At 30.7% G+C, this 17982-nt stretch overlaps 1 protein-coding gene across 3 annotated transcripts in view; it reads right to left on the bottom strand.

Moving 5' to 3' along the window:
• LOC124530226 (elongation of very long chain fatty acids protein 7-like) overlaps positions 1–17982 on the bottom strand; it is a 103748-nt gene that overhangs the window by 12098 nt on the left and 73668 nt on the right. For all 3 annotated transcript variants that reach the window (XM_047104277.1, XM_047104275.1, XM_047104276.1), the window contains 3 exons: positions 15873–15953; positions 11348–11510; positions 10941–11077 (listed from right to left, as the gene is read on the bottom strand). In XM_047104277.1, coding sequence (XP_046960233.1) covers positions 10941–11077; positions 11348–11510; positions 15873–15953 — 381 coding nt within the window. The remainder of the gene's footprint in view (positions 1–10940; positions 11078–11347; positions 11511–15872; positions 15954–17982) is intronic.

Below are 17982 nucleotides of genomic sequence, written 5' to 3'. Positions count from 1 at the left end.
TTAAACAACTAATGTTATGTAATATAAATTAAATAAAAAAGGTTAAAATTAACAGTCTATTTTTTGTACACAAAATATAAATAAGAATCCTTTAAGTTTAATTGAATCAGATTAATTTTACCATAATTGATTTTTAAATGACACTTAAAATAAATAAAAATAATTCTGTTGTCCTATCCATTTCTATGACATCTGTGATTGATGGAATTGATAGAATTGACTTCGCTTCGCTTTCGCTCGGCGCGGCGCGCGGCGGTTCGGCGCCATCTGTTGGAATATTCAGGCGTAGCCTCGCCGCCTCGCTAAGCGTAGTGCGCGCGGGGACATGCCGTTTTTGTCGTTAGACTCGTTAGTGTATGTATGTGTGCGCGTGATTCTCAAGGGCAATTAGCTCCTGTAGTCCCCTTAAAGTTGAATATTCGATATGATCGCTGTCATTCATCTAATATAACTAATTTTAAAGCTGAATTAATATACCACCTTTTATTTATAAGACCGAAAGTAAGTTTATATGTAACGCTTATAAGTTAGGTAGGTAGTTATAAGTTAAGAATTGTTTATAAGTTAAGAATATTTACAAATCGTGACGACTTATTCTGAAGGATTAATATTTTTTTGGACGAGTCAAGAAATTCGTCAAGGTGCGAATGAGCATAAATGCTTATAAAAAAGTAAACTTGTCACGAACTTTCTAATTTCGTCATATTATATTTGACAATAACTACCTTAGCGGGACGATTCTATAACAATTAACTTCAAATCTCGTTAGTAGCCACCGTCACGATAATACGCTATTTTGATACGTGTAATATTATGCATTATAGTCAATGTTGCATATCACCGTTTGATAATTTACGCTCTTGTTCTACGGTGTACGAGTATCTTCTTGCAGACTAGCTCTACAAAATACTCATTATTGCATCTTTTCAAAATGCTTTCTTTTTGCTTTTGTGAACTTTTACTTTTTATTTCGTCAGAAGAATAGAAATGACATGTAGACTTTTGTGTGTGTGTGTGTGTGTGTGTGTGTGTGTGTGTGTGTGTGACATCAAAAGAATTAAAAATAAACGAACCAACTTTTTTATCTTGATGTGCTTGGCACTCGACAAATGACATATCACTTTATTAACGTGTACTTATCAGCCAACCGATGGCCACTATTTTGTAACGTGTTCTCAGCTTTCGTAGTCTTATCTAGATATATGTATAAATAATCGAATGCGGAATATTTGTAACAGCGCTAATATGTCAATGTTAAGTATAGTGAGTGTTTTGTTTATTTGCATGTTTACTCCTTGCAACTGATCTTGATCCTAATAGTAAAAAAAATCTCTCTTCCAAAACAATACAACGGCTAACATCGATTAGGACGATATTCCCTTAATTATATTTAGATTTTATTATTAGTGGTGCATCTTATTCGTGTATTGAAAATTCTGTCAACGAAAAATTTAATATATTGATTGTTTATGGTTTTCATGTCCAAGAACAAGACATGTATGTTTAATCTGAAGTCTAAAAATTTTGATTAATCTGTCCCATTATCGATTTATTCATATTACGAGACTCTTAACACTTGAGGTAATGTGTGTATTTGTTTGAGTGCTTGTGTGTGGTTATTTATTGTTCTAATTCACTCAACTCAAGTTAAATAAGCATTTTTAAAAGAGATGTTAAATTCATTATAGTATCGGAATGTCAGATTAAATTAGCGGTAGATCGATATTAGTTGATCTCGAGATACACGAGACGGAAGCTGCGGTTGTAAATATATATGTATATACACATGCACGCACACAAACATACAGTTTTATTTATGTGTTTGTCAACATTATTGATACGTTTAATATACTATGAAATTGTAATATTCAAATTAAAAATATTATATCAAAACTTCTAATATATAGGCGCTTATAATGACTATACGCTTATAATTGTTTTTGAAAGTTATAATAAATAATATAAAGAATAAAAATTAAGAGTTATGAAGAATTTCATTTATGATTCTTTAGCACTATAAATGTAAAAGTTTTTATGTTTTGAGTTGGATGCAGTTTAAATTATAAACTTCTTATCAAAACCAGAACAATTTCACATATTAGTTTATTTCGACTTCAATGTTCACATGAAAGTGTCATCAGGTAAATATTAAAAGTTATAGCTAGATACCGTCAAATGACCGAGCTAAGACCACTACTCCTTTAAAGAAAAAGGTATATATGTGAGATATCCAATCGGTACGTGTATCTTCACGATGTTTTTATTCACAGCCAATCACAGCCAATCACGAGATCAATAAATTAATCAATTGCTAACTCCCATTGGTTGCCTAGACTTGCGTCATCACGACTTTTTAAAACAATATATCCGTGACGGCGTAATATATTCAAGAAGAATATTTATTTATTTATTTTCACTTTTTATTCAGGAAATCACACATTAAAAATATAATAAAATAACTGAAAGTTCCGGTTTCTAAATTCGTATTAGTTTACTTAAACGTTTCAAAATATTTCCTGAATTAGTATTGTTCCGCTCCAAAAGTTGCATTTTGATTACGAATTAAAATTAAACAACCTTGTCATATTAACGAATTATATAATTAGCATTTTGGAAGTTATTGTATTACGAAGTGAATAATCGAGTAAGGTTTCAGTCAAATGTTATGTATAATAATTAAATATTAATTCGCAAGATTCACTCGCGTTTTGGGGTGATGATTGTCATGTGCCAGGCAAAAAAAATAGCCTATGTCCTTTCTTGGACTTAAGTTTGCTCTGTACCAAATTTCATCAAAATCGGTTCAGCGGTTTGGTCGCGAAAGATCGACAGATAGACAGAGTTACTTTCACATTTATAATATTAAAAATATAGATACTTAAATATTTTCATGGAACTTTATAATTAAGGGTAAAGTTATCCCTACTCTTGCAAGAATAAGAGTAGTGACGATAATAGCTAACCGTTATAACTATAAGTTCATGCTAACCCAACGATTAAGAAAAGCTGTGAGTTTAAGGTTATAATGTACCTTTATACCGTTAAGTTAGGGATAGGGTATGTTTATAGCTAGTAGTACAGCGAATTCCACGTATTTTTGCTTACGAGCAGAGGGTTTTGATTCGAAGGAAAATAGGATACTTTATTTACCATCTCATTTCAACTTCTATGTAATAATCTGTTTTTTTTTTTATGGATTAGGTAGATGGACAGGCAAATGGTCACCTGATGGAAATTGATCATTACCTATAGATATTTGCGCGTCTGAGTAAATAAGGTGTTATATCCCTTATCCTTATATTTACACTGACTCACTCACTCCTAAAACTCAAACAACAGTAAATGAATTGCTGCTTAGGGGTAGAATGTATGATGAGTGTGTGGCAAACTCATCAACAGCCTTAGTCTATGAAATGTGTGAGCAAATGTATGTATTATACATAGGTATATATTAGAGGAAGAAAAAGCATATTTGTTTATATTATAGTAATATCGTTATTAGGCATCGTGTATTGATGTAATAGTGCTTTGTTTTGGTTTGAAAGCTTAGAATATGAAACTGATACATTATCTTTAATTTTTGTCTTAAAAAAACAGACTTCACTTATATGAAGAAGGTGTACATAAAATGTAAAAAGTCGTAAATTCAACAAAAATCGTTATTAACTTTCTACAGTTAAAACATCAACAACTGAAATCGGATACTCGTACAATTAAACGAACGTCCACTTCGCTCGTATTGTGATTATTTTACGAGCAATAATGATAATGCTTATTAACATTAATAATAATAAAAACATAAGTAATATTAACGAAGTGTAAACTCAAAGAAACGAAAGCCAGATAAAATTATAAATTAATATGTGTATATTGTAAGCCGAGATGGCCCAGTGGTTAGATCGCGTGCATCTTAACCGATGTTTACGGGTTCAAACCCAGGCAAGCACCACTGAATATTCTTGTGCTTAATTTGTGTTTATAGTTCATGTCATAATCGGCGGTAAAGGAAAACATCGAGAGGAAACTTGCATATGTCTAATTTCAACGCAATCCGGCCTCTATCTACACTCGCATTGGAACAGCGTTGTGGAGCATGCTCCAAACCTTGTAATGAAAGAGTGAGGAGGAGGCCTTAGCCCAGTAGTGAGAAATTTACTAACTGTTAATGTTCTAAATATTGTACGTGTAAATACAAATATAAAAATACCGAAGTTTTCGGGTTTAATTTGTTGATAAGCTTCCGTACAGTCAGCAGTGAAAAAAAAGCAATAAGAATAAATTTTTGATGAAAATCTGACAGGTGGACTCACCAAATCGTCTAATAGCGTCTTGAAGAAATTAGTTCCTAGTTTTCTCTTTTAAAAATATAAAAGTTCAAAGCGTAATAGTTAGCTATTTATGTAAGAAAGAAATGTTTAATATGACACGAGACACAATAAAAAAAATCAAAAGTATAAAAAAATAAATAAAAAAGAAATACAACTAGTATAAAAATTATAACTACTAAACTAACTTAATCTAAAAAAACAACAGCAAAAACAAAACAATGATAGTAAAGTCCCACAAGGTGTACCATTCAGCTTTCAAGTTGGGTTCCAAGTACCCAACGCTGATTTTCAATGGTTGTGACGAGGATGTACTATTACTAATTTAAGTCACAAATTTGAATCTGCAACACGTACTAGCTTGATATCTTCAGACTGATCTCTTAATGATATTTTATAACGTGTTGCATAGGTCTTGCTATTCGAATCTGACGTAGCGTCAGGGTCTAATTAACATTGCACTCATTAAATAACGGCTTCAGTTACAGAAATCGGTTTTGAAAATGGAATACTTTTAGTTTTTTTTTTTTTTCGTAAAAAAGGAATTTCCCAAATTGAATTATTACGAGGTCGAAGTAACTTGTCGTAATTATAAATACAGTGTGGAAATAAAAAAACAAAAATGTGGTTAGTTTTTTACGATAAATATTATAATTAAAATTTTGATATTTATCTATAATAAAAAAGTATTTCTTCGTTTTTTTTTAATTTCGGTTTTTCTCAGGTGCTTTCCGAACCGATGTCTCATCAACCTTTTTACAATTAATGATTATTTGCTTCTAACAAGTAAACTTTTTTTTTATATTATTTTTGCAAAAGAAGCGGTTGGACCCCTGATAAGTCTCTAAATATATTTATTACTTTGATTGCTCACTTGTATTGAAATAAATGCCAGTAAATATATATTTTAAATATAATCTAAGTTACATTAATCGTTCAATAACTTAATGTTTATACCACGAGATGTCGTTACCTACTTCAGACGCCTATCATTGATTAAAATTAATTGAATATAATTGTGTCTTAATAAGTTCAGGCGTATATTAATTTGTAAAATAAATATTAAAAGAATATAGTAGTCATTTGTTTTTCACTTAAAACCGGAACAGTCTTCAATGCTCTTGGACTAAGATGAAAAAAAACCATGGTAGTACCTCCATATGCTGTATTTAGAACTGATGCTTTCAAACTTTCACTTCCCGTACTTTCGATTTTAGCATCAATGTCTCCATTATTAGACGTGACGATTATAAAACACGAACCAAAACTATTATTGAGCACTCACGGAAAGTAGGATTTAAATCATAATTTCGTATATTTCTTTTAAATGTTAAACGCTTTTATAGTCCCAAAACATATATACTTATATATAGATATGTTTATGTTATAATGGTTGAAATCTCTAATACCAAGTATTTGATTGTAACGAAATGTATAATAGTAGGTGTCAGCATTCGCTGTCGTCAAGGGTTGGGCATAAATAAATAGCCTATATCTATTACTCCAAGCTTCATACAAATAACAACAAAATCAGTTAAGATATTTTTAAAATAAAATTAAAATATACTTTATTCGAGTAACCTTAAATAGATTAAGTGACGCTACCACCGGTTTAGAATGAGATTCTATCAAGAACAACTGGAAAGATACTCAGTAGTTACTCTTTTTCGACATTTAAAAATACAGACAAAGAGCTACCGACAGAGAGACAGACAGAGTTACTTTCATATTAGTACACACATAAACAATTAGACCAGGTGGATCTATAACAAATGTACATAGAACACACTAATTCGATAAATTAAAAATAAATTATGATTTCAGATTATGACTTGAAATCAATAATACATCTCATCTTCCAAGATTTCGTTACATTTCATTGATGATTCATAGAACTAGTAATCATAATTAAATTAACTAGTTTTCTCTGCATCCGAAGGCCTAAGCGCTAACTGGTAGAATGTTCTCTGCAATGCAACAGAGAAAGGATATGGCGTTCCGCTTGCGATGTTGAAATCTTCGAGTGCTGGTCCGCACGCTATCAATACGGTTATTTTATTAAATGAATAGCAATTTAGCTACCGTTTTGTTTAATTATAATCATTTAGGTATCAGGTTGAAGGGTTAACATATTTTTTTATTACTTTATCGATTAACGATTTAACGTGTTAACGTTGTGTTTGAAGTATGTGTGTGTGTTTGTGAATAAAATACTTAATCTTTATTAATATTATAAGTGTGAAAGTAACTCTGTGTGTCTGTTTGTCGCTCTTTCACGAGGAAATCGCTGAACTGAATTTGATGAAATTTGGAATAAAACTTGAACTCCGAGAAAGGTCATAGGGAACTTTGTTTGCCTAACACATGACAACCAATACCCTGAAACGCGAAGGGCGACTAATAGTATATGATATGTGAACATAAGGTGTAATCTATATCAACGAAATCGCGGGAGAATCACGCAACTAACGAAGACATCATGTTTCGTTACATGAGACATTTCGTTATTTCTAAACACAATTTAACTTGATAAATAAACTATTAATACTGGTGTATATTGTTAAAATTATATTTTGATACGACATCAAATCGAATCGTAGTATATGTAAGCGTTCGTGTTAAGTTTCATCAAAGGGGAGCGTGTTTCTGGCACTCACAGTGGCAGGGATGCCTAGCAATATTTTTTATAAATAATAGTTACAATACCCTCTTTAAACGAATTACTTATGTTCCCATTTACACCTAGTTAACCAATAAATATATATCAACATATATAGGTATGAAACTAGCGACTTTTTACATCAATAGCTCGCTCGCTTTTGACACCCCTATATTCTCGTTAGTTATTTGTAATTAAATATTTCACATAGAAAAAATCTACGAAATTTACGAATAAGAAATAGTAATTTTAACTTGCCGAAATCTAAATTCTTTACTACTTTTAAAGTGCTTAAAACAATGTGTTATTTCATATTATTATTTATTTAAGAAAATAGTTTGACTCGCAGTTTGATAGCAATTAGAATTTCCTAATCGAGTCTTTCACGTTGCCTGCATTCGGCCTTGCTCTAATATTGAAGTGAGCTGTTGTACAATATTATATTTTCTTTTTTCTTTTTTAATCCGACGTTACAGTTGCATTCTATTACAGGGTCATGAGAAATGCAAGTGCTATGCTTTACTTCGCTTACAATTGATATTGTGACGAGATAAAAATTGTATAATTATAGTCTTTATCATTGTTACTCTATGTGATAGATATTATTTAGCGTTATATTCAATCATTACACGAACTAGAATAAATTATTTTAATAGTGTTATTATTATACTTTTTAAATGAATCCTTGACAACAAAATTAAGCAGTGAGTGTAGTTAGATGTTATGGTTTTTTTACGAAGAAGCGGAATATTATGTCATATATATACATAATGTCCACGGCTTTGTTTGTTTGTAAAGGGATCGTCAGGTGTAAGGCATAAAAAAGTAGCCTATGTAGGTACTTTTTGTTCGAGTTTGCTTCACACCAAATTTCATCAAATTAAGTTCATTGGTTTAGCCGTGACAGATGGACAGAGAAAGTTTATTTAGTAATTGTTATATTAGTGTAGATTGATTTTGAAAGAAAAGGTCACCAAACTATTTGCTGTATGCCTGTTTTGAGATTGATAGCCTTATTCTCTACAGAACTGTACTTCTAAGGACATTATTTTTTTTCTCTTTGTTTCGATGAAAACTTTTTTCCTTGTTGTTATTTCAGCTCTGTGTTATGTATTTTTAATTTTCAAATAAAATACAGTCTACTTAAAATATAGTATTATACATTTTTTTTAACTCCAATCCACTGCTGGACATAGGCCTCTTTAATTGCACGCCACTGAGGTCGTTCTTGGGCTACACGCATCCAGCTCCTGCCAGCCGTCTTGCGTAAGTCGTCACACCACCGTGCCCGAGGACGTCCTACACTACGTTTGTTTGTTTAAAAAAAAAAGCTTCCCTTCTATGCTTTTTTAACTAATTTGCACAATTAAGGAATAACTTATTATTTCAACAATTACGCAAATATGCATAATGAAAGAGTCATTTTGATAATGAGAACTATTTAAGGATTACTTATAAATAGTCAAGTTAGACAAGTCACGTGGTCCGTTAAATCGATGTATAACTAATATTATATATGTCAAAGCAACTCTGTCTTTCTGCCGTTCTGCCACTGCCAAACCACTGAATCGAATTGGACGAAATTTGTTAAAACAAAGCAGACTTGAACTCCAACGAAGGACATAGGCTACTTATTACAATGGCTAATATATAACAAACAACACCCTAAAACGCAAGTAAAGTCGCGGGAGACAGTAGTAGACTAATAAAATAGAAAAAAAACTCAAATTATTCACAGCGTCATTGCAGCGTCATTTCCAGTCATGCAATGCTATAAGTATTTTTTTACAACTGAATCATTTCTGTGAAAATATTCTAAACCGGATAATTTTTTTCCTCATAACGAACAACCTTGTAACGAATATCCGTCGTGATTTATGAAAATAGGAAAACGGCTTGATTTATCATTTTATTAAATTAATAGCATCTGTTAACGGAACAATATATCTTTTAACTCAGGATTCTATTCGGAAACGGTATAATTACAAAATTGAATTCATAAGTATGTATCGATCAATCAATCGACAAAGTGTTTGTTTAAATCTGATAATACAATTAAGGGAATTTCCATATGTGATTATAATATCTTATTAGGTTATGAAAAATAGTTTTGGACTTAGTTCGCCCCTTATAGTAGATACCACCCATTTGTAATTATTGCTACCATAACATGTAACATATACAGATTGTAAATTTCCCACTACTGGGCTAAGACCTCCTCTCCTTTTCAGAATAAGGTTAGGAACACATTCCGCCAAGCTGATCCAATGCGGAATACACATGTGACAGATTTTTTTTTCATTGAAATTGGAAACATGCAAATGCAACTTTGGAAACACAAATTAAGCACATGAAAATTAAGTGGTGACTGGTTTTGAAACTGTAAACATCGGTTAAGATTTACGCGTTTTAATTATTGAGCCAACTCGGCCTTTATATTATTACTACTGTCAAACTTAGAAAAGTAATTGAATTGAGAACGTTGATTTTAGGGCCTTAGAAAAGCTTAACTTAAACTTAAAAATTTTTGACCTCGATTTCCTACGTGCGTTGGACGACGTCTTGAAAAAAAATGTTGAATTTCGTTTTTTGCGATAACTCTACTGCGCATAGTAATGCAAGAAATGTAAGTATATAATGACTAGACTATATAATTATGTATAAATACTCAGTGAGTTATAAGTACCTGATATTAATAATACTTGGTCAGAACTTCATTGGTGATTTTCATAGATAAATTATATAATAAGCTGTACTTTATGAAGATAGATAAAGATGTAAAGTAACGCCTATATTACTTCTGGATAGAGAAGCTTTATAATTGTAAAATAATTATTAATATCGCTTTATTAGCTTGAAGTTTATCGATCACAAATACATATTTACATTTATAAAATTAATATAGATTAATTGTGTCTCTGGAGACAAGTGAAGCCTATTGCACAAAGTATTAAAACATGGAGTATCGCCTAATTTATCATTGCGGAAAATTATTTCCAACAGATTAAACGTTCGAGGTTTATATCCTACGCTTTGCGCAATTTCAGACAGCGCAAGGAATTCTAGGTGTGGTATGAAAGGTCCTAATAGGTTTAGAATGTGTTAAATACTTTAACTGCGGATATGTTTCGTAAGTGTCAAATCACACATATACCTTATTTCCTATGATTCATTGATTATATGATTACAAAAGACGATTACTGAATCAAAGTGAAAATTATTGGTGTTAATTTTTTATTTGAAACCGATGATTGGTTTAAAACTAGTAATAACTAGTTTTCGATTTAGTCGTTTTGATTATTTTTCAGTTAGTTTTGATTATCGTAAATCTGAAGATTTTTTATCGATGACACTAAACGGGATTTAGTGTCATCGATGAAAATATCGATAGCTATCGAACAAAAACAAAAGAATATCGATCAATAAACAAAAGATAAAACAAATACTGAACTGTTTTATGTTTGTCTATTTTTATAAATCTTTTAAAAGTATTGTTTTTTTTTTTACTTAATAGTTGTAAGTCGTAATTAACTACGATCGTTTCGATGGATATAACGTGTATATAATATTAGCACGGCTTATGATCTAGTTCATTATATCACCTAGAATCCTTTAGATGACATTTTAATTTTTACGATTTTAATCACTTAATTATGCTTATACGTCAAGCTAGGTGTAGGATTTGACACAAACTTAAAACATGTAAAAAAAGTAAAAACAATAAATATTTTGAGACTTTGTCAAAGTCAATCAGTCTGAGTATTCGATTAAATTTATTTAGCCTACGTATGCATAGTTCTAATTTTTTTTAATGAGTCCCTATAAATATTTGTGGCGAAAACTGCACTAATAACGTTATTTATTTCATATTTATTTCGTATTTTTGTATAAGCTAAAATAAACTATTCCATATTGTAATATCTTAAATGTAGGTCAAAATTAAATGAAGTACTTACTAGTTGTAACGTTGTTAGATGCTTCTTCCACCATAAGTATTTCTGGTACTGAGGTCCCATGGCCGCCATCATGTAGTAGCTGTACATGATGATGTGGACGAGGTTATTCACGATGTTCGAGAAGGTTCCGTGGCCACCTTTATAAAATACAACCTCTTATTAAATTATATTAAAAAAATCAAGCACTCATTCAAGACTCAAATATGAATGATTCCAATTCCAAATTTCATAAGCTTACAAACTTTTAAATGGAAATGACAATTAAAAATAGGTTTTTTTTTAATTAACATGGCTTTTTCTATTATTATAGTTTTTTATTTTTTATTTTTTGTTGGTGGATAATAAATTAAATATGGTTTAACAGAGACGGATCATTTGACAGTTAACAATTTTAAATCAAAACGTACCTGCGATGAATTTGACTAAAAGCCAAGCTTCGAATGGCGTAAGCGAATGATGGTAGAGATGCAGCCACGTGATCTGGCTCTTCTTTTTCCGCATCACGAAGAATATTGTGTCTGCGAATTCTGACAGCTTCGAGAAGTAGTACACCCAGCATAAATGTAACATCTGAAAGAAATATAATGATTAAAAAACAAGATAAAAGTAAAAAAAGCAAACTAACAGCCCGTAAATTTCCCACTGCTTGGCTAAGGCCTCCTCTTCCATTAAGGAGAGTAAGGTTTGGAACATATTCAACCACGCTGTTCCAATGCGGGTTGGTGGAATGCACATGTGGCAGAATTTCTATGAAATTAGACACATGCAGGTCCTCACGATGTTTTCCTTCACCGCCGAACACGAGATGAATTATATACACTCGGCCATCTCGGCTCAGTGGTTAGACCGCGTGCCCAAAAACAAAATATCAATCACGAATCCAATAAAAATGTATTAATTAATATATCACCAAAGTTTGAGAAACATGATAATTTTAAATTCTGCGTCAGAAATAATCATGTAAACGATTAAATTAATAGCATTACACGCTGACTATTCAACCGATTTATGAAAATAACCGGTTTTAAACGATAAAATAACGGCAAACATTGTTTCATAAAAACGGTTAAAGAAGACTACCAATGATTCCTATGAATTTCAACTAGTTATAACAAAGTATGCAAAGAATTAGATCAAGACTAATTTGTTTTTAAAAATATTGGAGCCATCATCACACTTTGGTGTAATTTTATAAAGCGTCACACAGTTACTGCACTTCGAAATTTAAAATATTAAACTACATTTTCAACAATGCGTAAAGTGAATTTTCATAACAATCTTGTCACACCTACGTGAAATAATTCGCTGGCTCAATTTCATAATCTAAAACGTAAATGCATTCGAATTTCGCTATTTTTTCATTCGGTCAGTGACTCATTTAATACCATAATTATAAATTAAGATATCAAATGTCTATTATAAGTGCAATATATCTATACATATAAAAATACTGTTTTCTCAATACTTTAAGAAAATACTATGTAATAAAAAAGTATATGGTAACTCATCGTTTATTCTATCACCAACCGTTACTCAGTGTTCTAGTGATCCAGTTTAGGGGGAGTGAGCCAGTATAATTACAGACGTAAGGGATATAATATATGGAATGATTATTTTATGGGTGTAATGACCACTTATATGACCTATAAACTATTATAAAAACGTATAATATACAATACAATAAAATTGGAGTGTCTGTTTGTAATATTTTAATAAACGTTTTTGTATACACGATACATAATTATAACATAATAAAAAAAAAAAAAAACATTTTTACAATTTTTGTCGGCAGGACCGATTTTGATGAGATTTACTTGGCACATAGGCTAATTTTATTATAGAATCATATACAATATTTATATTAAATTTAAACGGGCATAAAGATGCAGGTACAGCTAGTGTTAAATACAAGTCTAATTTCACTTTTAACGATGACGCAAATGATCACTTCCCTAACCGGCTTTCACTGTTACGTCACGAGAACAAGTAAAGGTTGGGGTCAACGAAACAGTGAAACCACATTTTAATCGAAATGTTACTCGCTTTTGTATTGATTACTGTAAACGAGTTTTTCTTGATAAGTGTGCCGTTTTAGTTCCTAGTTCATAGCATTCGCTGTGTTAACTAAACGGATCTTTATAGCAAGTGGTATTTACAACAACAACAACAGCCTGTAAATTCCCACTGCTGGGCTAAAGGCCGCCTCTCCCTTCGAGGAGAACATTTGGAACATATTCCACCATGCTGTTCCAATGCGAGTTGGTGGAATGGACATGTGGCAGAATTTTGATGAAATTAGACACATGCAGGTTTCCTCACGATGTTTTCCTTCACAGCTGAGCACGAGATGAATTATTAAAATAAATTAAGCACATGAATCAGCAGTGCTTGCCTGGGTTTGAACGCGCAATCATCGGTTAAGATGCACGCGATCTAACCACTGGGCCATCTTGACTCAAAACGTTAATGTAAATCGTTATATTTTTTTGTATTAATTTAATTATACAAGATCATAACTGTTCTGAAAGCAAGAAGATTTTTCACACTTATTGAAACATACGTGTTCCAATTTAAGTAAATATATTTAAATTAAATACATATTCAATATTGTCATTGTATTCCATTCCAAAAACAAAACACAAACGTAATTTAATTAATTCAAAATTATAGCTATATTGAAATTGAATAAGGAAAGAAAGAAACGTAACCAAAACCTCAATTGAACTTTAAGATTTTATAATTCAATATCGTAAAACATTAACCCTAAATCGACAATAAGATATTTACAAATTAACGTCGACTTCCGACCACACCCTCGAAGAAATTGTAATTTCTCTTTTGTTTCTTACGCGAAAATAAATAACGTTTCGAAAGTAACCGCGTGTGTGAAGCGAGTGCCTTTGAATGAACTTGACCGACATGTGAAGACTTGCGAACGATTAGACATGTTTTTTTGTTAATTTCGGACCTTTTTTTTACTTTCTTAAGCTGATTTTATTTTTATTTTATCGACTGGCTAGCTGTGCCCGAGTTTGAATTTAACAAAAAAGTTATTATTGTAGCCTTAATTACTCCTGATAATATCAGCTTTCTGGCAGTAAATGTCCCGTCAAAATTGGTTTAAAGATTGGCTGAAACTAACAGACAGACAGACAATAATTTGAAAATTTGTTATATTAGCATATGTATCGTGTACACATACATATACATTTTATTTACATATACATTCAGTAAAAAGCGGTTACTTAAATGTTACAAACAGACACTCTAATTTTTTTATATGTATAACATCATACGCTTTCTTGAAAAGATGGATCGATTTATAATGAGCTGTTTTTTACTATTTACAATATATTATAAATTTATGTGCATATGTGGATTAAAAATAAATAATATCAACAGAGTTATAATAAAATTATTATGTTATAATTATTCAAGTTGTGGATGTTTACAGTTCATATATCAGATCTCAAAGAAATATATACTATAAGTTGTCAATAGTTATTAACATAAATTATAGCTTTTTTTGGTGTTTCATATGCATATCATTAGACGTGTAATTGTCATCCTTTTAAGCTGATGTTACACTGTTAAGAAGACGAGACTCCAAAATAAATCTTTTTACAATTATTAAATATCGCTGATAATCGTAAACATAGATTGACTACATAATTCCAGACATGCTTATAGCAAATATTTAAAAACAATGTATTCCAATATTTAATGTTACCTTTCTATTAATTACTAAGTCTTCAAATGTTCCTCGGCCTGAAACAACCGGTATCGTCTCATCTCGCACTTTCTATGACTAATAACATTTGCTTCTCGTTGACCGTGTAATTTTAAACATGTGTTTTGTAAATATAATCTCATTTTTATTTATGTGCTTGTAGTAATGCTAATACATATGAAATTTAAATATATTTAATAGTTATTGCTCAGTGTCAAAACAAATTATTTTACAAGATAAATTTAAAGAGTACAATTTTTAAATAATGAAAAAGAAAATATAGTATTATGTTTAAATTATGACTGAATGGTTTAGGAAAGTTGTGAATTACGTGTAATAAAATTAAATATGAAATTATAAAACATATGCGTTTATATTTTTTCTATGATTTATGTAGACAAGCAACAAATTTTAGTATATATGTGATAAGCGATACAGTGGTATCACGACGCTTAAAACTTCAGTCATTATTTAAGGTTCCATACGAAAGAGTTAAACGGGGCCCTATTACAAAGAATCAGCTGTTCGTGCGTCCGTCATATATCATAAGCCGCGACAGACAGTTGAAAAATCACAGATGATATATTTATGTTGCCGATATAACAGAGAATACTAAACACACGAAATAAAATAAATATGTTCCCATACAAGAAACATGTTTTTTTGCCTTTTCTATGTTTGGTACGAAACTCCTCGTACGTAGCCCGACCGGTAAATAACTTAAAATAACTTGGTCGGTTATTTATAATAGAACGTCTGAACTGGATAAAAGCCTACACGTGTGTAAACTAGTTCTGATATTTATTGCAAATATTAAATTATAAAAATAAATTGATAAAAAATATAAATAACACGTGGCCAGAAAAACCTCTAGTTATTATGGTTATTCATTAATTTTTTTTTACATACAATTGTGTATGAATGACAAAAATAAGACAAGTTAATATATAATGAAACTTCATTACAAACGTGTGATTGTAATGAAAAATGCATTACGACAAAGAGACCAACAACCATTTTATTAAATAATTTTCACTTCTACGGCACAGGAATACACATTCCTTTTTTGAAATCATAATATATTCTACTGACTTACCAATATTTAATGTTAGGATGGATGGAAGTTTTTTTAAAATTGGAATAGCAGATTAGTTAGTAGAGTACTTTATTAAATAAACTAGTATTAAATAAAGTATATTTACCCGTCTTGCTTTATCACTGTCGCTGTAATCAACTGGTTGACAAGAGAGACTGTAGTCGCCCCACCAACCTGACATTAAGTGCTGAAAACAAAACAAACGGTTACAAATATTATTCAAACTTAGACATATCATTTTAGCGGACACATTGCTATTCACATTCTATATTTGAAAATTCTAAATAAAACCTTATTTGTTAACAGCGTAAGCATATTTTTGTTCCAGTGATTATGGGATAGATGCACAAGTAGCATTTTGAAGAGTAGGAGAGTAATTAAGAAGTATAGAAAATTAATTAATTATTAATTTAATAGTGACTGGCCGTTTAGAGAACGGAGTTACGGCCGTTATAAGAAGAAAAAAAAAACGTACACAAAATTATAGTAAATTGATATCGTCAAACTCCAATTCTAACTGAACTAATGTATTTGATTAGACGATAAAAAATTAAAAAGCGTTCCATCATTTTGACGCCACTGCAGACGTGTGTATTATAGTTTACAATGACAAGAAATAACTTTTCAAATTCCTAAAAAACATTTTGAACGAACGTATGACCCACGAGTAATTTCTAAACGCAACTAAAATGTCATTTATTTGTAGACGAATAAAAAAATCGAACCTGTCTCACGCAAGATAATTAAGATAATAGTTGTGAACACATTAATAATAGTCTAAATGTCAAAAAATATATATACGAATAGTTCTAAAGAAAGTAACGCGGCGCTGTAATACGTCTTTTTTTCATTTTCGTTTTTATTCATTCTCATTTATTCAACATTCGTTCGTCAGAATTGTCATATCTGTATCATATTTCGGAAAGTTAATGTTCAGATTAATGAAATTGTTTTAATTAAGCATAAAGTATACTTTATAAGACTATTAAAATATTCTACAAAGGTTAAAAAATCAGCATGTATATTACCAATTTGATATCTATGCTAATATAACAAATGCGAGCTTATCCCTGTTTGGCTATCTGTTAGTGCAAATAATTTTGTTTAAATATAGCACAAGGATACAAAGACTAGGTACTCTTTTTAACCAAAGTTTAAAATTGGAGGCGAAGCGTTGAATACGAATTTTTGAAAGAGAGAAATCTGAGTGAGCTTTGGGAATAGGAGCTAACAAATACACAAACACCAATAAGAAATAATCCTCTAATATAGAGTATAATATAATTACTAAATAACAAAAAATATATTTTAATAAATTATGATTGAATGGCTTACAAATTTTGTGAATTTAGTGTAATAAAATTAAATATGAAATTATAAAATCATCATCAATCAATCAGCGCCCTTGAGTGTTAGTTTTAAACATCGTCGTAATAACGCCTGAATAAACTCTACAATTATAAAAAACGGAGAAGTGGAAAGTGGTATTTAAGCTTAGAATATTATAAAAATTATGTGTCCATGACAAGTGCATAACGATAAAATATCAAAAAACAAGTGAGTTTGTATGCAATACATTTGGTAATCATTTTAACATACGACCTTTTGTCCTAACAGTAGCGTCTACAACGTTAATAAAATGCACTATTAATGACGATATAATTTTCTTAGACATATATTGAGTCCCCGTTCACCTGTAGTATTCTAACTAGCGGGGACACCCACGATCAATGTTCATACTTCAAACCCATGGTTAATGGTCTGTGTGACAAGAATTGCGCTATTAAAGGCTGTTTTTCAATTTCGATTGATGGTTTCAAGAATTTTAGTATTAAAAAAAAACAAGCTTTTAGGTTTCATTATATTATATGGACATACCGTAAAATTAACCAAAAATATAATTTACATCCGTGGACTATGTGGTATTAGGCCTATAACCTATCAATTTTAAAATCAATTTTTTTTCAAATTCAACTGGTAGTTGCAGAGATTTTCGTAGTCAAACTAAAACTAAGCAATATCTGAAGTTTCGTATATTATATGGGCATACGATAAAAACTAACCAAAAACACTGCTCCATTCATTATCCACTTTCTTTGCTGTTTTGTATTTTTTTCTATAAATAGTTTATCAGCTTTTTTAATTCACAGTTATGTATGAAATATTCCATAAACACGTTCCAAATTGACAAATTCTTACACATTTACAAATATTTT

The sequence above is a fragment of the Vanessa cardui genome, chromosome 6 (assembly GCF_905220365.1).
Source record: "Vanessa cardui chromosome 6, ilVanCard2.1, whole genome shotgun sequence".
NCBI classification, from domain to species: Eukaryota; Metazoa; Arthropoda; class Insecta; order Lepidoptera; family Nymphalidae; genus Vanessa; species Vanessa cardui.
The sequence above is the reverse complement of the archived record's forward strand: the minus strand, read 5'-3'. Positions and strand labels throughout refer to the sequence as shown.